The sequence below is a fragment of the Watersipora subatra genome, chromosome 1 (genome assembly GCF_963576615.1).
Source record: "Watersipora subatra chromosome 1, tzWatSuba1.1, whole genome shotgun sequence".
NCBI classification, from domain to species: Eukaryota; Metazoa; Bryozoa; class Gymnolaemata; order Cheilostomatida; family Watersiporidae; genus Watersipora; species Watersipora subatra.
The window spans coordinates 26,185,311-26,209,860 of record NC_088708.1 but is presented as its reverse complement, the minus strand read 5'-3'; the positions used below and the strand labels follow the sequence as shown (position 1 = coordinate 26,209,860).

General features: G+C 34.9%; 2 protein-coding genes and 1 long non-coding RNA gene across 4 annotated transcripts in view; 1 reads left to right on the top strand and 2 right to left on the bottom strand.

Moving 5' to 3' along the window:
- The window catches only part of LOC137393339 (methyltransferase N6AMT1-like), an 89,489-nt gene that overhangs the window by 52,264 nt on the left and 12,675 nt on the right, over positions 1-24,550 (top strand). Inside the window, exon 9 of one of the 2 annotated variants that reach the window (XM_068079848.1) lies at positions 4,055-4,508. The exons of the other annotated variant lie outside the window; for it this stretch is intronic. The gene's annotated coding sequence lies outside the window, so the exon portion shown is untranslated. Of the gene's footprint in view, positions 1-4,054; positions 4,509-24,550 lie in introns of those variants that run through there. 2 annotated transcript variants of the gene reach the window in all.
- Positions 12,822-14,087, bottom strand: LOC137399011 (uncharacterized). The gene is made up of 3 exons (XR_010979119.1): positions 14,076-14,087; positions 13,054-13,225; positions 12,822-12,872 (listed from the first exon to the last, which is right to left on the bottom strand). It is a non-coding gene; the product is annotated as an uncharacterized lncRNA (long non-coding RNA).
- LOC137385646 (uncharacterized) lies at positions 14,076-24,024 on the bottom strand. The gene is made up of 17 exons (XM_068072157.1): positions 23,997-24,024; positions 23,194-23,629; positions 22,129-22,326; positions 21,730-21,899; positions 20,914-21,100; positions 20,520-20,710; positions 18,333-18,470; positions 17,918-18,039; positions 17,557-17,679; positions 17,228-17,368; positions 16,781-16,998; positions 16,034-16,277; positions 15,570-15,723; positions 15,046-15,172; positions 14,624-14,735; positions 14,293-14,457; positions 14,076-14,089 (listed from the first exon to the last, which is right to left on the bottom strand). The coding sequence occupies exons 1-16, from the start codon at positions 24,022-24,024 to the stop codon at positions 14,440-14,442; spliced, it is 2,607 nt and encodes an 868-aa protein (XP_067928258.1). The 3' UTR covers positions 14,076-14,089; positions 14,293-14,439.

The following is a 24,550-nucleotide window of genomic DNA, read 5'->3' as shown; positions in this document are numbered from 1 at the left end:
CCGAGCTGCTGGCTCATCTTTGCAGCTATTTGATTAAAAGCATTGATCTTCATGCTTTTAGATTTTTTATAAGAAGGTGAAGTGAAGTCATATAAACACGGGTAATCTTTAACAAAGCTGATTAGTAATTCGTCATGTGCATACTTATTCGCCATACTTGCCAAATGACATTGACCTTGACAATTGTTGAAATTGTGTTCGATGTCGTCCGCAAACAGCCAATCAAAATGCGGATAGTTGCGATCATCGGTGTCAAAGTTCAACATGTTGAAAGTCTATCGCATCGTCGCTAACAGCGATTGCTTTGACCGCTCATCGCATCCCACCGCCCATTGCTAAACGTCGATTTGAGCGATAGTGTGAACGGGTCTTAACAGTGTGTGTCAAACTGTCAATGGTAGGGGTATGCTAGCTTATGTCATCCATAGTCATGGCTTCTCTTCAAATTAAACAGATACTTGGAATGAACCAGTCAGCGGTTTTCTCTACTCCTTCGATGACTATTCTCTCTGGTATATCCTCATGGTCACACTCTGTTATGAACTGATTATCTTGATGGCTGTGCACATTTGTCAAGTGAGGCATCACCGTAAGCCACATCTCTTGTCTCGCTGCTGAATCATGGGACATATGGCGGGTCACATGATGGAAATGGGCTACAATCGTCTTAATCCAGTTATTGAACTTCCTCAAGGCTACAATCTTTGCTGCTTCTGCTAAATTCTTCTGGGTTCCTGCCGGTTATATAAGGCTATGAAGTTGTTGTCATGAGGGAAATGGTTCCACTTTTGTTATCACAGGTGGCAGGTGTTTACTGCTTCAAGAGCTGACTATATAATACACAGATTGTGATCATAGCTTATGCAAAGCATAATTTCCAAAAGAAAAACATGCTTTAAAATCATGGTGGAAAGTATAGAGTAACTCACCTGTAGCAATATGCCATGGGTCAAGCATATGTAGTGTGTTAGGATAGTCTTTCTTCAGCATGGTATTAACTTGCTTGTGACGATCTGTGGTTAGTGTCGTCACTTTCACCCCTTTACTAGTTAACTCCTCCAGGCATCTCCTCTCCCTCTCCAACTCCATTGCATTACTACTTGTTGTCTCTGTAACCTGACAAGATAAATCAAGTGTAGTTATTACTTAGTTATCAATTATAGTATAGTAATAATCCCTTATGGCTCACAGGCACTCACACAGGACTGATGTGTAAATGAACTGAAATGTGAGATGTCATCGTAATGTGGAACTCACCTTTACCAAGCTAGCAGACATAATCTTCTTCAACAACGTATCCATGAGCGAATACAATTCGTAGGTGGCTGAGTAGCCCATGGATTCACACCTCCCATATCCGGCTAAGTGGATATCACGTCTAGTTTTTTGCCCATCAACCACAACCTCTGCCCCCTTCTTGTATTCATCATTGATAGTCTGCAATTAGCAAAAAATACGATGAAGGGTTGATGTTAAAAATTCTTTTGCTCACAAATGATCAATTGTCAAACCCACTAGCAGTACAATTAAAATTGGTGATACTTACGACGAACAGATGATCCTTCTGGTTTCTTATATATGTTGAGTAGGATGGTATTCTAATAGCTAGACTCTCCAACACTGTAAAGGTCTTCCTTGGCATAGCGCCATTGAAGAGGATAGCACCACAGAGTAGAGGATTAGTGAGATGAACCCGCAGCTCGCCCAAGGAATGCCTTGGGCGAGCTGCACCAAGGCCTATTGCATATTTTGCTGTCCGAGTATTTCGGTATATCTTGTCAGCATATCTTGCTAAAACCTCAACTGGTTTTCAACTGAGAGTTTGTTCATTTTCTTGAACATCGACTTGAAAAAACTGGAATTGCCACACTCATCATCGTCATCCTGCTCTAGACTCCGTATCGCTGATATCAGTTCTTTCATTGGTAGGTCATCGGTATCATTCTAACAACAAATTAAAAAATAATTTTTGATTGTTTCTCAAAGCAAAATTCGGACAACCAATCAGATCGATAATGGAAAAACCTAAACATTCTACAATGGCGTGGCGTAATTTTACTTTAGCTTCTTTAGGCTTCCGAAACTTCGTCAGAGAGGTCGATGCACAGGCCTCAATGCCGGTAATTGTCACTTCTAAAACAGATAACTATGCCACATATAAGGCCCAATCATTCTATACACAAAAATATTTCTTTTCAATATTACCACAAGAAAAAACGGTTCCTACATTCATACTTTTTACATACCTATGGTGTCCTCGGTGGATGTGGAGGCAGAACAAAGAGGTGTTTCTATTGAAAGGTTGGTATGATTGTCATCAGTAGTTGTGCTAAATTGTTATTCGATGTCAAGCTTTTTTCTTGTACGTGCAGGTTGTTGTCGTAGGTTGTTCGACGTCCCATACTTTGTCTGGATAAATGGAGCCAGCCATCGTATATGCTCAAGTTCAGAAGTAAATATTACAAATTCCCAGAGCCTGATGCCGGTTTATTTTTATTTAATATCGACTCAATTTAGTCCGCAGCGTTCCATATCTGGTAATAGCTACTTGCAATTTTAATCGAGTCTTTCGTGCAATATCTATCCACATATTGCCCTTTTTATTTCTATCTTTTAAATCTGAGCAGCCTCTATCCCACACAGTTCTGTAGCTTCTTACAATTTCCATAAGTTTCTTGTCGTTGATATACTGTTCAAAGTTGATGTTGGCGTAGTCGGTCGCTTCCATATTTATTTGCCTTAATTTCTACTACTCAATACAGTAAACGTTAAATATGAATCCATCCCACTGTGATCAAGTGAGACTTCCTTTTGACCATCATATCATGAGTAATACGGTTGCATAGTAAAACTAGCGTGAGAAATAAACATTACTACATCTGCACTACGTGTAATTAAGATGACATAGAGCACAAAAAAACGAGGTGATTATTTTGAAATAAAAATCTTTACAGCAACCTCTTATCTCTAGCTCTTTTTCAGATTAAAACACATAATGAACTGTTAGTTTTTCTAAGCAGCACCATACATAATAGGACTGTAATTAGCTTTTTAATTAATGCTGGTTATCTTAATGCTCTGTTGAAAATTATATATATGATAAAATTCTGGGTTGACTTACCTCAAAATATTTTGATTTTGGATGTTTGGTTGATACCTCGAAATATTTTGGCCATCCTAATTAACTTCTGTCTTGAAAGATTGCTGCTGGTTCTAAATTTTTTCATAAATGCTTTTAAATTGTTGTCTACCATCAAGGTAACACTCGAAAAAGGTTTTCAGTTTGTTGAATTTTGTCTTATCCCAGCAACCACCTTATTAGAACTGAACACACATAGTATAGGTATGATAACATAGCAATAGGATATGGGTACATTTTTAGCCTCAATAACAACTGGTAAAATAATTAGCTAGAGTCAGTACAGGCAGTAAATAACAAACAAGGCAAAAGAGCATACTTGTAGTCAGGGAATAAGTAATATTATACAAACAAAATTACGCTAAACAACACAGTTTTGCTTCTTCTTTAATCTATTATATCAGTCAGTCATGTACAGCATTTTCATTGTCTACATTTTAATATGAAAAGCTGCAGCCAAGCATCAAATAAGTTTTATTGATTATTATTGAGACTGTCCTCTAAGGTTACTTATCTTGCCTTATTTATTAAGCAATGGTAAGTATTCTTGTGATAGACACGTGGGTAAGCCGAATGTATTGTATGCAGATTCAAAACCGTCACTCTGGGTAACCTTGGCTCTGCATTCTTTACGCTTGCTACAGATCTATTAGACTGTCTTTCTACCATCCATTTTTGTAAGTTATATTGATGACATAGCTGTAGCCATTTGATGACACAAGTATATCTCCTTTCTGCTTGCTCTCAGCTGGATAAATCTCATACTTCGCCGCACTAGAAAGATAAATTTTGGGTATTGTTTTCTTTCTATAAGCCAACACTAGTTTCTTAAACATGTGAGATGAGACAACTACGTTACAGCCATGAGCATATAACACATGTAAATGGTACACAGTGTTCTTATTTCTGTTGCAGTTCTTCTCTCTGTTGAGTTCTCAGATGTTTTTGATACCACCTGATAACATGACTGTATAGATGTTTGTCTCAATCGATGCTGGTCATTAATTCCATTGTTTGAATCGATCTAGAAATTTTGTGCCTTTAGACATCAATTTTGTTTTTTCTTTTACATACAATTGATGAGTGAATCCCACAGACACTATCATGTTAGTGTATGAAAGCTATTCATTGTCGTAATGATGATTTTTTAAAGAAGCAATAGTTTTTGGTTATGTTTATTGTATGGTTATTGCTAATAATAATTATGTTTATCTAGACTTACTTATCATCAATGTCACTGTTGTTGGTCATCTGGTTCTGAATCAAGATGCATGATTGATGGTGAGGAATTTGACAAAAATTTAAACAAATGATATTATCATATCTTATGCAGTGCTATCAATACATGTATTAATAATTATGAAATACGTATGCTGAACTTTATTAACAGATTTTCATCTTCAATTTGAAAATTAATTCATAACTTTGCTCAAGTCCTATTTTTCACATCAATGTGATTACACTTTTATGGCTCAACTTTGTGTGATATGTCATGAAAGAAATGCATACTTTCTATGTGGTGTACTTCATAATGTAAAGATTATGATGTTGTACATCATAATCAGCATCACCAGCATAACCGTAAAGTTCACTTTAGTGCTCAATCCATCGGTTCAGTTTTAGCTTCGGTTCAATAAATGAGCCATCTTTACGTTTCAGCACCCCGTCGCTTTGGGCAGTAGGTCCAGTAGCAGTTTGGATGGCACAACATATCATTGATGTTTCCAGTGTCTCTGGCCGTTTCAATACTAGTGCATAACAAGTTCCAGTAGGCATGCACACAACTTCTGACAGCCTTCTGAGCTTCAGCCTTTGCAGTTCGATAGTTTGCAAGTGCTTGTCTAGTCGGTCTGGATTTCATCTTTATTATGACGTCGCTTTTATTTGCAAACACAGGTTCAAGAAGTTCATGTGAGTTGTACCAGTCAAGGCCATGCTTTTGTCTAAGGCCAAATATTTCTAGCCCTGCACTATGGATTGAAAATTTCAGTACTTCCCATTGGTCATCAGGTGAAGCTTCGGTGTTGGGTCAGATCTAAAAAAGATAACGATTTGTGAGTTTCTAGCCGCAATTCCTAACTCAGTTGCGGAATATACCCAAAAATAAATTTTGGCGCCTTCAATATAACTGCACGTTGACAAGGTCGTTTCTACGGAACTACAAAACTGCTAATGCTAGTTGTTCTGCGTAGTTGTAGTAGGCTGTTGTTGTAAATGGTTTTTAGTATACTCTTGAATAGGGTTTGTACATTGATGCTATTATTATTACAAACTATTACGTATGTACTACATTGCAAAGCAGTTATTTTATATGACTACAGCAGGTTTTGGCTTGCCCACAAAACAGTTATACTTTTTCTTCTAATTACAATATGTGCTAAAACCTAACTTTTCAGCAATTATTAGCCTGGCTACAAAACAGTTATATTTCTATCAAATACATATTTGAACCTGACTTTTCAGCAATTATTAGCCTAGCTACAAAACAGTTATATTTTTATTAAATACATATTGGAACATGACTTTTCAGCAATTATTAGCCTAGCTACAAAACAGTTATATTTTTATTAAATACATATTGGAACCTGACTTTTCAGCAATTATTAGCCTAGCTACAAAACAGTTATATTTTTATTAAATACATATTGGAACCTGACTTTTCAGCAATTATTAGCCTAGCTACAAAACAGTTATATTTTTATTAAATACATATTGGAACCTGACTTTTCAGCAATTATTAGCCTAGCTACAAAACAGTTATATTTTTATTAAATACATATTGGAACCTGACTTTTCAGCAATTATTAGCCTAGCTACAAAACAGTTATATTTTTATTAAATACATATTGGAACCTGACTTTTCAGCAATTATTAGCCTAGCTACAAAACAGTTATATTTTTATTAAATACATATTGGAACCTGACTTTTCAGCAATTATTAGCCTAGCTACAAAACAGTTATATTTTTATTAAATACATATTGGAACCTGGCTTTTCAGCAATTATTAGCCTAGCTACAAAACAGTTATATTTCTATTAAATACATATTGGAACCTGACTTTTCAGCAATTATTAGCCTAGCTACAAAACAGTTATATTTTTATTAAATACATATTGGAACCTGACTTTTCAGCAATTATTAGCCTAGCTACAAAACAGTTATATTTCTATTAAATACATATTGGAACCTGACTTTTCAGCAATTATTAGCCTAGCTACAAAACAGTTATATTTTTATTAAATACATATTGGAACCTGACTTTTCAGCAATTATTAGCCTAGCTACAAAACAGTTATATTTTTATTAAATACATATTGGAACCTGACTTTTCAGCAATTATTAGCCTAGCTACAAAACAGTTATATTTTTATTAAATACATATTGGAACCTGACTTTTCAGCAATTATTAGCCTAGCTACAAAACAGTTATATTTTTATTAAATACATATTGGAACCTGACTTTTCAGCAATTATTAGCCTAGCTACAAAGCAGTTATATTTTTATTAAATACATATTGGAACCTGACTTTTCAGCAATTATTAGCCTAGCTACAAAACAGTTATATTTTTATTAAATACATATTGGAACCTGACTTTTCAGCAATTATTAGCCTAGCTACAAAACAGTTATATTTTTATTAAATACATATTGGAACCTGACTTTTCAGCAATTATTAGCCTAGCTACAAAGCAGTTATATTTTTATTAAATACATATTGGAACCTGACTTTTCAGCAATTATTAGCCTAGCTACAAAACAGTTATATTTTTATTAAATACATATTGGAACCTGACTTTTCAGCAATTATTAGCCTAGCTACAAAACAGTTATATTTTTATTAAATACATATTGGAACCTGACTTTTCAGCAATTATTAGCCTAGCTACAAAACAGTTATATTTTTATTAAATACATATTGGAACCTGACTTTTCAGCAATTATTAGCCTAGCTACAAAACAGTTATATTTTTATTAAATACATATTGGAACCTGACTTTTCAGCAATTATTAGCCTAGCTACAAAACAGTTATATTTTTATTAAATACATATTAGAACCTGACTTTTCAGCAATTATTAGCCTAGCTACAAAACAGTTATATTTTTATTAAATACATATTGGAACCTGACTTTTCAGCAATTATTAGCCTAGCTACAAAACAGTTATATTTTTATTAAATACATATTGGAACCTGACTTTTCAGCAATTATTAGCCTAGCTACAAAACAGTTATATTTTTATTAAATACATATTGGAACCTGACTTTTCAGCAATTATTAGCCTAGCTACAAAACAGTTATATTTTTATTAAATACATATTGGAACCTGACTTTTCAGCAATTATTAGCCTAGCTACAAAACAGTTATATTTTTATTAAATACATATTGGAACCTGACTTTTCAGCAATTATTAGCCTAGCTACAAAACAGTTATATTTTTATTAAATACATATTGGAACCTGACTTTTCAGCAATTATTAGCCTAGCTACAAAACAGTTATATTTTTATTAAATACATATTGGAACCTGACTTTTCAGCAATTATTAGCCTAGCTACAAAACAGTTATATTTTTATTAAATACATATTGGAACCTGACTTTTCAGCAATTATTAGCCTAGCTACAAAACAGTTATATTTTTATTAAATACATATTGGAACCTGACTTTTCAGCAATTATTAGCCTAGCTACAAAACAGTTATATTTTTATTAAATACATATTGGAACCTGACTTTTCAGCAATTATTAGCCTAGCTACAAAACAGTTATATTTTTATTAAATACATATTGGAACCTGACTTTTCAGCAATTATTAGCCTAGCTACAAAACAGTTATATTTTTATTAAATACATATTGGAACCTGACTTTTCAGCAATTATTAGCCTAGCTACAAAACAGTTATATTTTTATTAAATACATATTGGAACCTGACTTTTCAGCAATTATTAGCCTAGCTACAAAACAGTTATATTTTTATTAAATACATATTGGAACCTGACTTTTCAGCAATTATTAGCCTAGCTACAAAACAGTTATATTTTTATTAAATACATATTGGAACCTGACTTTTCAGCAATTATTAGCCTAGCTACAAAACAGTTATATTTTTATTAAATACATATTGGAACCTGACTTTTCAGCAATTATTAGCCTAGCTACAAAACAGTTATATTTTTATTAAATACATATTGGAACCTGACTTTTCAGCAATTATTAGCCTAGCTACAAAACAGTTATATTTTTATTAAATACATATTGGAACCTGACTTTTCAGCAATTATTAGCCTAGCTACAAAACAGTTATATTTTTATTAAATACATATTGGAACCTGACTTTTCAGCAATTATTAGCCTAGCTACAAAACAGTTATATTTTTATTAAATACATATTGGAACCTGACTTTTCAGCAATTATTAGCCTAGCTACAAAACAGTTATATTTCTATCAAATACATTTTGGAACCTGACTTTTCAGCAATTATTAGCCTAGCTACAAAACAGTTATATTTCTATCAAATACATATTTGAACCTGACTTTTCAGCAATTATTAGCCTGGCTACAAAACAGTTATCTTATTTCAACTTCATGGACTTGAACAGCAAGTATTAGCCTGGCTACATAAAATTTTTATGACTTCATACAAACTAAAGCTTAGAGTTATGAGAAGGTATTATCATTGTATGTTGTATGTAAAAGTTATATATTATTTAGAGTTACATAGCATCTCTCAATGAAATATAATATGTACCAAATAGAAAAACCGTTGAAAAAGTTGAATACACCAAGTTGCAAAATTGTATAAAGAAAAATTACACACTAAGTACAGCTGAGTACACACTGCCTTGATGCATATTCCACTAATGCAAACAAACTGACTAGAAATACAAGATGGCTAAACTATATAAATGTATGCAACATAAAAGTTAATAAAACAGTAGTTACTACTGGCTCAGGGCATCAAATAACAGGTCATACACTATAATAGTCTCGTGTGAACAAACAATAAAATTTTGTTTTAAAACATATTGAAGATATGCCAGTTACCAGCATACATGCGTACATTGGAAAGCATAACAGGAAAACACGTTTAGCTATGCGTAATGGATTTTTCCATACCATAATATGCTGGAGATGGCCTACCATTGTCATCTTCTGGAGTCAACTTCTTACACCATGACTCGTAAGCTTCTAGTACTGCGGGGCTCAGTCTAATAAGTTGCCGACTAATGATCTGATAGTCAGAGTTACTCTCTTTAAGAAAATATAAAATGGTCTCATTTACCATCTGAATACCATCGTACATTCCAGATATATGCTCCTGTCGACAATGTTCGTAATCTTTGGCTGGAACTACATTAAATACACCATAACTTGTATAGTGTGTTTTATAACGCTTCAGGTACTTGATTTTATAATACATAAGCTGAGTATCTAGTGAGACAGCAGGAAATTCCACAGGGTTTTCTGTAAGCTCCTTGCCATCCCAGTTGGTAGCTTCATGATCTTCTGTTGTCGTGAAACACTTCACTGCTTTTTCTCTGGTGGATTCTTCCTTGGCTATTACACAAATAAATAAATAGAAAACATTACAGACTACTTCACAAAGTTTTGATCTAGTTAACCCTTTGCTTACGAAATCCGTAAAGCCTGGAATACGAGCATTGTCTCAGCGTACGAATCCCGAAATAATTCAGCCTTCGATAGACCTTTTAATACCTTGTAATTAATAGCTTCAACAAATTGAGACTTTTGCTGGAAAGCTTTTGCAAGCTATCTGCATAAAAAAAATATCAGCTTGTAAAGAAATTTCTCAGCTTTCTTATGCATACTAATCTATGTAACTACCAGAATTTTGATGTAAGTTACTGCAGTTTTTATGCAGTCATGTCGAAGGCTCAAATCGCCCTAGTAATTGCCTCCGTAAGCTGGTATTTTCCCGGCCGTAAGCGCGCCGTAGCCAAAGGGTTAAGAACATGCATTAGATATATATAAAGCAGGTAATGTCTGTAGATACCGACACTATACTATTTAAAGATACCAGAATAGTATTCTCATGCTCTAGATTGGTGAACACAGTAAAATAATTTTTATGTATTAACATGATATAAATATAACACTTGTTAGCCTGTATGTGGCTTACATCTTCAACCTACCTGCTTCAATAGAGAGCTTGATAACCGCCAATGCTCGACCATCTTCCTAACATAAATAAAGACAACCGGTTAAAAACGAAATTCAATGCAAAAAGGTTGTTAGTTCAGGTTGAGAAAATTAAACCAATTAAGTGAGGAAGTATCTTTACATATATTTACATACAAAATATACAGATGTGCTAAATCTGCTGGAAATAATTATTGTTTCACATACCTTTATACTCGCCAATAGTTCTTTACGGTATGTGGAAGGATTTAAAGACATGTAACCATCACCATCTTTTCTATTTTCAAGCTCAAACGATTCAACATATCGTTGCGCATGCTGAAAATATTAATATTATAAAAATAGAGATTCTTAGAATTATTCTTTAATAAGTTTACAACAACAAAAAATGTGCCGAATATCTAGAAAGTTCAAGATTATTGCATAACCCCCTACAAGGAATCACACTAATTTTGCTGAAAAAACATTGTGGTTAACAGTGAAAATTGACAGAATAGGACTAAATTCTCTAGTAATAGTTAATGTGTAGATAAATAATCCAACCAGACGTTTCCTACTGATAATTGTTGAAGTCTTGAGACCTCTACAAATGACGTTGTCACTCACCTTGATAGCATACAGTCCACAGCTTACACAATCTTTCTGTTGCATAGCCGCCATCTCACTATCTGTCACAGCATAATCAGCAAACCTCTCATCAATAGAAACAAGCTTCCTGCAAATATTGTTGCTAGCAGTGAGTTTTTGGATTAAACCATTTATGCTAGAATGCAAAGGCAATAAATGTTCCTTTTTGTAAGATTTACCGACAAACCTAGTGAAGTATTTCATGCTCACCTTTTTTCAATGGTCTGTTGTCCTTTGTAAGAAAGAGAGTCCATTAAATGAATTTTCCTAAGTTTCCTATCTACCAGCTGCAAACAGAGTACCATATACAACTTGTATATAAAGCTATGCAACCTAATGCGAGTTGCATATTATAGATACACGCAGAGCAAGTAATCCCGTGCCTACAAAACAGTTATCTTATTCAAGTTACATGCTATACAAAAGATGTGCTGTTTTAAATTTTTAAAACAATTATAATAACTATGCACAGCCATGCAACACTAATCGTTCTCAAAATTAATATCTTGACATAATCATTTAGTATAACAGTGCAGCATAAGAATACTAACCATTAGGTAGTAGTGACTTCGCTCAGAATCATGTCTTGGCGCTATAACAATGTCGGCAGGCTGGTCTAATGCGTTAGTGATACTATCATGGATTAGTAGAGCATGAAACTGAAAATAAACATTTGATAAAAATAAAAAAAGTTTAAGAATAATACAATATGGCAAGATATTTTCTGCTTCGTTAAGCGTTGCATAAGTTTATAAAATATATATTTTGTTGATGTAACAAAAGTTATGATCAAATTAATCCCATGATGAGCTTTACCACTGATTAAATGAAATAGAGATATTTTGACAGCATCACGTCACATCAACTTTAGATCGCAACCTCAGAAAGACATACCTTGATTGTTGATTTCGACTTGGAAATCGCCAGTTTTATGCCAACATCTACCACCTAAAATAAGTAAAATAAAATCTAAAACTTAGTGCGGCCCAATATTTCGAAGGAGAATTACAATTAGAAATTTAATAGACTGCACTAGAAGACACTGTTGCAACACAAACTGTTATCAAGAACAAAGTTGCTTATAAACCGTCTGTTTAGGATCTATTTTTAGCAGCGTAACATTTTATTAAGAGCAGTAAACCTTTTTGGTATTTTTTTCATGTATTATGTTTTTATCACTCTTTTATATACCTTATATTTCTAGTATTTAGTTGAAATCTAGGCATTTCCAGCTATGAGTGCAATTCTACCTCTTAATAATCCAGGACAAAAATATTTGACATCAAACTTACTGTTTCAGTGAGCCACTGAGTCTCATCCGTTAGACTGTCTATGTCTGTTGAAAACAAAGCCATTGTGCCAATCATGAACTGAAATCCTGACTGCAATCTATCATTCTTAGCTGTATTGCTAAGCTTGCCCCTGTTGGAGGATATTAGCCTCTGTTCAGCAGTAAACTTACTAGATTCGGTAACCGGATCTTTAGCACTGGACATCATATCATTGAGAGATACTGGTCTCCGCTCTGCAGCAGATTTCCCAACCCTTCCAGCATAACAGTCCTTCGTCTTGCGCTTTTTCAGCTCAATGACACTCTTAGAAGGTGCAGGTCTTTTCTGTGGTCTTGAAGTTGTTTCACCTTCTAATTCTAATGAAGAACTTCTTAGTCTATCTATAGCCTCTTTGAGATGCCCTTCTAACCATTTAAGGTTATCAGTCTGCAGCAGGTAAGTTTTGCTAATAATTTGTTGAAGCATCTCCCTGCAGTGACCACCAATAGCTTTAGCCGGCCTGCTTGTTCTGCAACGAAGTTTACTTCCTAAAGCCTTTTCAACAGGAGCCTGTGAAGTTGAAGGAACTTCCACTCCTTCACTTGTGTGCTCTCGGCTGTCTGGTTCATTACTAGCCAATGCACTGGCTGTCACGTCCCAAAAAGTGTCATCTAGAGTCAACCAAGGACTGTTTACATAGTGAGATGGAAGATCAGTAAATGTCTTATTACTATTGGTTAGAACAGCAAAAATATGCTTGCATGGTGTCATACTAACACTAAAGTCATAGCAATTGCAGCTTGGTCTTCCAATATCCACCGAATAAAATCCTTGACCACTCTGTGATTTTACCTTGTGAATTAGGCCGTCCGAGGAAATATCTTTAGAGTTAATATACTTTGAAAGTTCAAGTTTTTCTTTACATGCTGATACGACGGCTTTTGGTCTGGAGTGCAAGTAGGTAGGTATATCTTTGTTGTAAGATCTAACAGAACCTCTTCTTCTGGTGTTTTCATCAATGTAACTATATTAATATATACAAAACTTTCTGTTAGTATCAATATATATCATCAATATATCCCTCGTATTAATTTAAAAAAATTATATCATCAGTATCATAGATATTACAGCTTACCTAAGCGTACTGTCATGCAAGTGCCAAGTATTACTGGTACATTGCCAACAAACATTATGCTTTTTAGCTAAAGCTTTATACAAGCTAATATTATATAGTACTGTCTCATTATAGCTATTAATAATGCTTGTAGCTTTTTACAAAGCTTTTCTATGACCAAACATATAAATACTTGGGTTTTCTGTTATCAAATCAGTTGTCTCTGGAGTGTGCAATAAACCATTTCTCTAATTTAATACTCTATTTAATTGCTTCTGTGCAGAAACATAACACGTACTAATAGAAAACTATTTTCTAGGCTTTCTCATGACATATTAATTACTTCAAAATATCATTATAAAAAGTCTTTGAGAGCTAATTTATAAATAATGGAATAAATCAGAAGGAAAATATGCAAAAATTATCAGTAGCTAGTGAGTTAATGTTATAAATAAACCTGCACATACAAGTACTTGACAGTGAAACACAAATCACAATTCCAAGTGATTACAATAGCACAGCAATGAAAGTGTTATAAAGCACTTCAAAGAGTATAGCAAATAATCATTGCCTTAATCACACGCATTGAGCATACAAGCAACCCCAATTGATGACTACAGAAGGCAGAAGAAAAAATTGTTAGAAGGTTAGAAAGCAGTAAAAGTTTAGTTATATAATTAGTTAGTTATATAATAGTACTATTATATAATAGTACTATTATATAATAGTTAGTATACAATGTATGTACGATAAAACTTACACTGGTTTAGATGACTAAAATTGAAACATATGAAGTATAACAACCTGACATATTGCATTAATTTAAAATAAAACAAACATATACATGTATATAAATTTAGTTCCAAACACGGGCTGGCTTAATATATTTTATTCATAACTTACTAAATACCAAGGAAAGCCCATGATTCAAACAACATATTATATCGACGTTAAAAGTTAATGATGATGCAACATACTTGGTGAGTACACGTGGAAGAAATTTATGAACCAAGATTCGAACGGTGACAGAAATGTAATTCCTAGTTCTGTGCCTCAAAAACTCTTCTTTAAATGTCAGATTCATTCGTTCTACACCATTGTTTGTGTTGACTGTGTGGAGAATTCTACCATGACGATAACATCTAACCCATCTCTAAACATAAAAACAGAGTATATAAAGTTAAAGTCAAGCACATAAATAATAATAACAAGACTATATAAAAGACAGAACAAAATAAAATTCTCTTCCAATGCATTTAAAAAATTAGCACATACTTGTCATAATTAGCACAAACATTGTCCACATACTTGTACAATGTCCTCGTGTAGCCACTGATTATTGATATACTGCTTGAAATCCTTAAACTTTTCCAGTGCAAAGTTCAAATCTTCTTTCTGTTCATGGAACTCATCAACTGACCTAAAACATTCAATTACACTGCCTACTCTGTTTGGTACAAATTTTGTCACCCACCATTCATAAGCAATACGTTTATTTAGCTGCCAAAGTCGCACTGAAGATAAAATGTCCACACAAGATACACAAATATGAAAGACGTTAGCCTGTTTTTTGACATTGATATTTTCTTCAGCGAATACTCAGGTAGGTTTGCCAAGACCACTACAATCTAACAGATAAGAAACTACATCAAAACATAGGACAGACAGAGCAATAATAGTTCTCAACAGTCCTAAGTATATTTTATTATTTTAAAACTCAAAATATTTACCGAGAATATGCAAGCTTATGTAGAAGAGTAAGTATCATAGACTTATCGTCAGGATTCTTTACATATTTCTTCAGATTTCTATCCCAGGCTTGCTCGCGATGGAAATCACATAAATAGACAGTAGTATCTACAATAATAGCGACAGTCAAAAAGTTAACATGCAAAATATTGAAAACGATACGTATAGAAAATATATTTGTTTTGTAGGTAAAACAATACTTTGAAGAATTTGTTATAAACATCAAGACATCAAATATTTGTACAAATCCGGTATCACAACCTATGTACACATAAAGATCAATTAACCATTTAAAAATTCTATTATTGTTCATGTTTCAACAAAAAGAGAATTTTAAATAAGATTATGTTTGCATTAATAAAAATAGCTACAAATAGCCACACAATGGGTTGGTGGTACCAACCATCGTGACCAATGAACAAACTCGTTAATTATTTTTAGAGAAAGATGCCAAGAATATGAGCATGATTAGTCAAGTAAATAGATAATAACTCAATCAATAAACCTGGAAAAGAAGTTTCTAAAGCATTTATCTCAGCTTGTGAGCAGTCTGTCATCCAACTTCCAGGCAGCCAATTGGGGTTCCATTCTTTAATTACATCTAGAGCTTTCTTAATGTTGCTTGTTGTTTCCTCAGGTATCAAAAAGCTGGCAACGGGCTAAAGTAGCAACAATGTTCATTTTAAAACTTCAGCCGTAATTTTATAAAGAAAGCTTCCAATGCCAAATTTTGTCATCAGATACTATAGTACCAATGCTGCAACTATTGCTCTTGCCGTGAATTGAACTTCTACTCTGCCAATAAAATTCTACCCAGCACAACTGTAGACTTCATCTCCACAACTGTAAATATTGGTGGCGTTTCTATGAACCGAATTGAATTGTATTTTTAAACTTCGGAGTCTGAACAGTAGTTACAATATAGTCCAATATCATACAAACAAAGCAACTGAACAATGCATTACCTACCTGATAATTTATATTAGTTTTGACAACTATAAAGAATAAAGACAGAGCGTATTTAGAAGTCTTGTATGTGGCATCCATTAAGCAAAGCTCGTGACCATATCTATCCATTAACTGTCTCTGTGATTGGCTCTGATGAACGAAGATGAAGAGATCTTCATGTTTGAAGTGAAAGTTATCCAATGGGTTCTCTTTACGCCACTCTTGTACTAAATTGTCTAAACCAATTATATCGTGATCGGAATTCCTGTGAAAATACAAGTGGTCTATCGAACATATTTTACCTAGCCAATCTGGTCCCTACAACTTTTAGCCCTCATACGTATGTAAGAATCAGAGGGCATATTTTAAGCCTTCAAGAAAATATTCAACTTTGCAAATATAGCTGGGTTATATCGAAATTGAACAGCTGGGGATCAAAATCAATAAAATGTGAGAAAACATCGATATTCGACCTTTACTAATATTTGTAACAGTTTAAGGATTATTGTAGTCAACATGTTATTGGACATGAGAAACACCCCGTAAGCTTATAGTTGGCTATATAATCCTATTGAGCAGTGAAATTTCCAAAAATCGCAGCCTACCTACGATAACTACCAACAATAATATTATATATTGTAAGTATATAAATATCAATATTCGAATAATATTAACCAGCTGTTTAAGCAAATGTAAAATTTACATACGCATGACGCATAAACCTTGCTTCCTGTAAAAGCCGATATTCAATAAACAAATAACACTTACATTAATTCTTTGATTGCAAGTTGCATGTGATTGCTCACATCCTGATCTTGGGGAAAGAATCGCCGGTTGCCTTTATCCAATGTAAGGTGAGCAAACTTTTTACTGATATACTCATCTAAGTGAACCCTCATGTCATCAAGGTAGTAAACCCCTTTGCCTACAAGGGATCTAATTTTTCTTCTTACAGAGACTTCAACTGGCTGCATGCATCCAGCTTGCTAAAACATATACATAAAATTGAGAAACAAGTGAAAGACAAATAACCTCCAGTCAATGCAGCTCTGACACTAGTTTAAAACTCAAGTTCAGAGTAAGTTCTCAAACAAGTGAGGTGCTGAAAAAATTACAGTTAAAATAAACATTTAGTTAGACTCTAGACTCAAAGCTGTTCATTCTCAAGTCTAGAATATCTTGTGTGCAATAAAATAAACACCAGTAACAATATACCTTTCCTATATGATGACTATGATCAGTTTCACATGGAATTGTCACCTCATAAACCTCCTCATATCTCAAAGTATTCTTCTGTATCTCTTCTTTTATTATTTTAGCCTGCTTTCTTCTTTGCCAATGAGATAAACCATCTACCTATAAAAGTATGAGCAGTACATTATACACACTTGATCCACAAAATTATGCTCAATGCTGCTGATCATATAACATTCAACACAGGGTTCGATATTTCTGATAACAAAAAATTAAAGCAGAATATAGTAGGCGAAACATACATAATGTGTTTCTAATTTTATTGTAGTCTAGGCTAGCGCTGAACATACCTTGTAACCTAACACCTTGACAAGTCTTCTAACATGTATATAAGCTGAGCAGCTCATCTTTATAGAGTCCTGAACTAAATTCCTCGTCCTGCGTGCAGTAGGATGGTCACTTCTGTCAGATGCCTAAATGTACACATACATTTGATAAGCTCACCTCAAAACTTAAAATAAATATTTTACATATCTTCCACACACACTGGCTACTTATAACAAATTCAAAATTTTTATTTTGCTCATTTTGTTATTTCTGCACAAAAAGCAGTAAAGCTTCGGCTACTAATATGTTGCAAATATCGATACCAAACAATATGAAACTTCTATTAACTATATGAAATATAGCATTCAATAGAACAATACATACTTTTTCATCCTTCAACTTCTTCTTAGTAGACGAGTTCTTATCAAGTCCATGGCGACACTGTAGCCACTTCTTTCCAACAAGCAACACGGGGACCCCATCTAAGTTTTGCACATTCTTCAAATCTGCAGCAGATGTTATATAATTTTACTTCAGATAAAATGCCAAAAAGAAATTGTATTAGAACACGCAAGCATATAAATTAACAACAAGATATATAAGATTATAGTTAGGTAGAATAAGATTATTTTATAGCTTTTCATGCTTTTGACCTTCTATATATTTTTTCTAGAACTTTTTACATTGTCTCAAGATAATGTTTTTCCATGTTGTATATGCATTAGTTGATCATATTTTTGTGTAGAGAAAATGCAGTTTATCAATAGTTATTTGATACCATATTATATCATAAACATACCTGTTAATACAAGCTGTTGAGAAAACTGTTTCTGTGTCCCAAAGGGTGTAAATTTAACTGTATGATCAGTTTCATGTTGAAATATAATAGCCTCAACCTCTTGTAAGCTCAACACCAGATGCTTTGAAGTCATATTTTCTACAATAATATAAAGCATAGACTAGTAAGCAATGAATTAACACTCATACGTAAACAGGCTGACAGAACTGTAAATAAAAAGTAATAGAGTAGGAAGACTAGTTGGCTCAAAACATTTTAATTTTAAACTGTTTGATAATTATGGATAATGATATGTTTTTTTGACCAAAGCAAATTAGGCCTAGATATCCCTGACTTTCACTGCTAAAACCTTTACACGTCACTTGTTATAACAACCAATGGTGACACTAGTTGGTTTATAGTCACAAAAATGTATTATTTGTGACCACTCTCAAAACTCTGTTTTGATTTTTTTGATTTAACACTATGTTTTAACTAAAAACTATATTATGTACACAGTTCGTAGTAAGACAGACCTAGTAGTATAGACCTACTATATAGTATAATAGAATAGTAGAATTAGTAGAATAGTATGCAAGCCAAGCTTAAAACACAGTTAGTAGATAGGCTACTAAGCCTAGCTTACCGTGACTATGTTGAAATTTCAATAGATCTATCATCGCAATACATGAATGAACACAGGTAGACCCACTGAAACAAAATAGACTATAAGGCTATTCCAACTTGATTATTTGGTTTAGGTTTGATCATGCATCAATTTAAGAAATCAGATAAAATACAGTTGCTCATTGAAAGTTTTGACAAAAAAATTGTGTTGGACCTAATAAATACTGAGTGATTAGGAGATAGATTGCTTTGACTTGTAAAAAAAGTATTTTTTTGTTATGGAAACTCAGAATCAAAAACATCTAATATCTAAATATTTAGGCTTTTTAGTTCATTTTTGTGTTTCTTACAACACTTTATTGCAAAAATTCTCTAAAATCAATGCTCGCGCATGATAATTTAAACCAATGAAATCCAGAAGTCCAGTAGTTTATTCTTGCAGTCATTGAGTGCCCATGAAGTCACCGATCCAAACCACAGACAGTTACAAACATTGTCCCCATAACTTTTATTAGGAAGTTTTTTGAACAACGTCTGTAGCCCCTTTGTAGCTGTCTGTGATCCAAACCAATCCTTTCTTTTTCCAGTTACTCTCCAATCCCATGAGAACAGCCAGCTAGGTGTACAGTTGGTTAAATCATGATTAGCCTATAGGCCTACAGAAAATTTATAATATAATCCTATAAACCAACAATTGCCCTAACCGGGGAACCAGGAGCACGTGCACTCCCAATCCCATCTAATACCAAAAGGTTGTCCAAACAAATAACTCATTTTGCGTTGTATCTAAAATAATTGTACTGTATGCAAAACACCAGTAACTATTCTTTAATGCCAGTAATCATTTTTAATTTTCAAGAAGAGTTTTGACTGCAAGCATGCTGCACAATGCTGGCCCCACGATGCCGCTAGCTTTAGATTTGCAAAAAAATGAAACAAATACGTATTGCCTGCTAGAGCAGGACGTTTAACACTGATGTCAAAGGTTTCTTTTAAAAGCTATACAAATCTATTTTCTTACGTCTATGGTACTACCGATTACATATAATCGCCAACACTGCTACACAGTTTTCAAACCGAGTTAGAAACTGCGGGCTAGAAACTCACAAATCGTTATCTTTTTTAGATCTGACCTCGGTGTTGAGGCTTTCTATTTTCTGATCAAGTAGCTTACGATATTCCTCCTGGGGTTGAGTTTTCCTTGGGTTTGACACATTTATTTTTTTTATTGTTTCATATGATTGTGGTATGATCGCGGCTCGAGCAGCAGCTCTGATAATTCTAGACTATGATCACTGTCACAGTCAGCACTATGGTAGGTTCTAGTATTAAAAACGTCTTTCCTGTATGTAGAGCTGGTTATCATGAAATCGAACTGGTGCCAAGTTTTTGAGCGAGGGTGACACCAAAACATTTTTCTGTGAGGTTTGCCTGGGAAAATGGTATTGGTAACAACAAGGTTGTTCCTACAGCACAGTTCCAAAAGGCAGAGACTATTGTCATTCATTTTACCAACACCAAAATGATCAATACATACTGGCCAGCTATGGGGATCAGCACCATCTCTTGCATGCAGATCACCTAGTAGGATGACATAGTCAGAGTTTCCTGCTCTCCTGATGGTGCCCTCAAGTTGGTTGTAAAAATGGTCTCTGTCCTCTGCATTTGCAGCTAGTGTTGAGGCATAAGCATTGACAATATGCATTGCACCTTGTTTGGTGTTGACTTTCAGCACTGATATGCGGTCACTGATGTTAGTGGGAGACTGTACGCTGCGGAGCATTTGGTGTGAAATTGTAAAGGCAGGACCATAGATTCTTGGCTCACTGGAAGGCTTGCCGAACCAGAAAAAGTGTAGTTGGCATCTCTTATTAGAGGACACGCTCATTTAATCATTAAAATGAGCTGGAGTTTTGTACTCCCTCCGCGGCCTACCTTCATTATTACTGTCAGCAGGCCGGGGACTCGCAAGTACCTGTGGCACAGCGCTGTCAATGAATTTTTCAGCATTTTTTCCTGTGTTAACTTTGCAAGAGGCCAGAGTTCCTTGCGTTCTTTGACAGCCTTTTTGTCAGCATTGTCAGGTTTGTGCAGCAGAACATTTTCAGGTAAAGAAACATTTCTTTTTAACACTGCATCTTCATCAGCTCTATCCAGAGACACTTTTAAAATAGAAAAATGTGCTCCAATAGCTCTTCTCAAGTGCGCATGATTCCTTCTGAGTTGCTGATGTCCATAATCAATTAGATAGGACCAGGGTCCTGAGTGTGTGTCCAACACCACCACTGGCTCCCAAGTGTGTTGCTTGTCTGTCCTGACCAATACCTCCTCTTCAGACTGAAGAGCAGACAGTCTTTTGGTCCTTGGTCATGAAGTCCCTTTTGTCAGGAATGTCTATTCTGCAAACCTGTTTAAGGATCACACATCTTGGGAACTAAAGTAGAATACAAGTTAGGAGCCTTAAACCTGAGACATCTGCCAAACAACATCTCAGCTTGGCTGTCTGTACTCACAGCCGAAATGAGCTGTCTCTCTATAAGCCAGCAATGAAAAGTACACATCTTCTTTCGACTCATTGGCTTTCTCGAGAAAAAAAAACTTCACTGTTTGAATGTACTGTTCCGTCATTCCATTTGAATGGGGATAATTAGGACTGGAGATGGTTACTTTGAAACCCCAATCGTCAGCCAAGGAATTTATCTGACAGCTACTAAAAGGCATGTTATCAGCAATTACCTCCATGGCACTCCGTGCGGTGCAAAAATAGGTTTTAGAGCTTAAATAACGTCACCTGCAGTTTTCTTCGAGATCATTCTCAGCTCTGGGTAGCGAGAGAAAAAATCTACCATTACTAAAAAGTCCTTCCCTTGAAAATGCAGAATGTTCATAGCTACTTTCAGCCATGGTAGATCTGGTACACTATGGGGCAAAAGGGGTTCCCTTTGCTGTTTTCTCTGACGCCTGTTGCACACAAAGCAGCCATGTATAACCTCCTAAAGATCTGTCTTGAGCCCTGGCCAGTATACTGACTGCTTTGCTCTATCAAGACGTTGGTCCATACCCAAGTGCCCTTGATAAACTTTGTCTAGCATTTGTTTCCGCTGAGCCCTAGGAACAACTAGACGTATTTTTCTATAGAGAAAGTCACCCTCCATATACAGATAACCTTTTACACCCCAATAAGCTTTACTCGATGATAAGACTTATTTGATTGTGTTTTGGCCAGCCAGTTTCAAGCAGATTTTCCAATACTTTCATATCAAGATCGCTGGCATAAGAATTAGTTAGATCCTCCCTGAGGGCATCATCAGCTGTCATATGGCAGACCATCACAACGTGATCATCTATGAGGTCCTTAGTCTCTCTTCCTGATATGGAAAGATAGGCCCTAGAAAGAATGTCAGTGAAATATAGCTCCTTTCGCCCCAACAGTAGGCTTAGAAATAATAGGAACCAGAGGCTTATGACCAGTTTCTATGCTTATGGTGCGCCCATACACATATGTGTGAAAATTTTTACACCGATAAACCACAGCTAAAAGTTCTTTTTCAATCTGAGCATAATTTTGCTCTTCACAGGTCAATGAATGCCATTCATAGCCCACTGGGGGTCCCTCCTGGAGCAAGACATCTCCCAAACCAGACTTAAAAGCATCAACCTGTATTGTAACAGATTTATTAGTGTCAGAATAGGACAACACGGGATGACTTGCAAAGACTTTTGATCTTAAAAAAATGCCTGGTTTTGCTGTGGACCCCAATTAAAAAAATGCTCATCAACACTCTCATTGGCTGCACCATCGTTGAGTGATGAGGTATGTAGGACCCTAGATAGTTTTCTGATTCCAATAAACGTTGAACACCTGTTTTGTCCATTGGAAGAGGCATCGCAGAAATGGCTTTGATCTTATTGGGATCGGGTCGCAAACCCTCATTAGACGTTATGTGGCCTAGATAAACCAAATTTGACTGAGCAAGCTGTACTTTATACCTATTGAATTTGAAATACACTTCAGCAGCCCTGGCCAACATTGATTTGAGATTGCTATCCTGCTTTTGTTTTACTAGCCACAACCAGATCATCAAAATACATGGCTACATGTGGTAAATCACCAAAGAGCTCTTAAACCCTTTTCTCAAACATCCCGCATGATGATTTCAAGCTAAAGGGTAGTGTCAAGAAACAATACTTTCCAAAAGGAGTATTGAACAGTGTAAGCAAGCTACTTTCTTGCGAGAGAGGCACATGCCAATACCTGTGCCTCATATCGAGAATAGAGAAATATTTTATTCCTTCAAACTTCAGAGCGATATTTTCAATGGTGGGTATCTTGTGGTGTTCACACATGACTGCCATGTTAAAATCCTTAGGATCTAAGCAAATGCAGAGTGATCCATTTGCTTTCTCCACAATCACCATACTGTTGACCCACGGAGTGAGAACATTCACTTTGGCAATTATCCCATTTGCTTCCATAGACTTCAACTCTGTTTCAACAGCATCAAGTATTGCTAACGGAACTCTACCAGAGGCATGATTTACAGGCTCTGCTGTTGGATCAAAACTGATCCGATGGTCACCTTTTAGACAGCCAACGCCTTTAAAGACTTCAGGAAACTCGTCTAAGATACTGTGAACATCAACAGTTTCCACTCTTTTTACTAAATGTAGTTTCTTGACAGCTCCAAAGCCTAGAATTGGAGAAAAGAAACAATTAACAACCTCAAACATCAGTTGTTGGATTTTGTTGTTGCCACATTGCAGTGTCAGATTAACTTCTCAGCAACAGACTTTGAAATAACGTTGACTTCAGTACCAGTATTCAGCTTGAAACAGACATCAACTCCATTTGGGCCCACTGGTATATTTTGTTGTCGTGAGCAATCCAACGCATCACCACAACCAACATGACCAATAACGAAAGAGTCAACATTGTACTAGCTGTGTCATCACTTGGCTCTGTAACAAATTCATCAACCCGTCTCTGTTCACAACAAACAGCAAAGCGATTCAATTTCTTGCATCTATTACAGGTCTTGCGATAAGCCGTACACTTACCCCTACACTGTAAATCATATTGTGGCATATTTGTAACACCTAAGGTGATATATATCATACTGGTGATATATATGTTCCCAATGTGGCATACCATTGTCCAATGAAAACAAAGTTTCAATATCAAAGGTCATAGGGAGTTCACTGATTATGTGATACCATATTTCATAACAAATTTTCTAGCCTATGTAACCACACGCTGATGCCATGATGTAGGATGCTCAAATAAACGCCCGCAAACGGTGAGCCATATATTATCAGATAGACCGAGACCATGGATTAAATGCATGCTTTACAGAAAGGGGTTTATGAACACTCCAAACAATTTCAAGTGAGACCAACTGCACTAAAACTAACTGCAGGCTACTGGATAGAAATGGTTGCCATGGAGAACCAAGCTGAGACAAATATAGTAATTTGAATATATTCCATGGTTTATTCTTTTGATATATATATACAAAATATAATAATGATAGATGTTTTTTCCAAAATGAATCAAAGCAGTGGTAAAATTATGACCTACTATTAAACTTTGATAAAAATAACAACAAGATTTG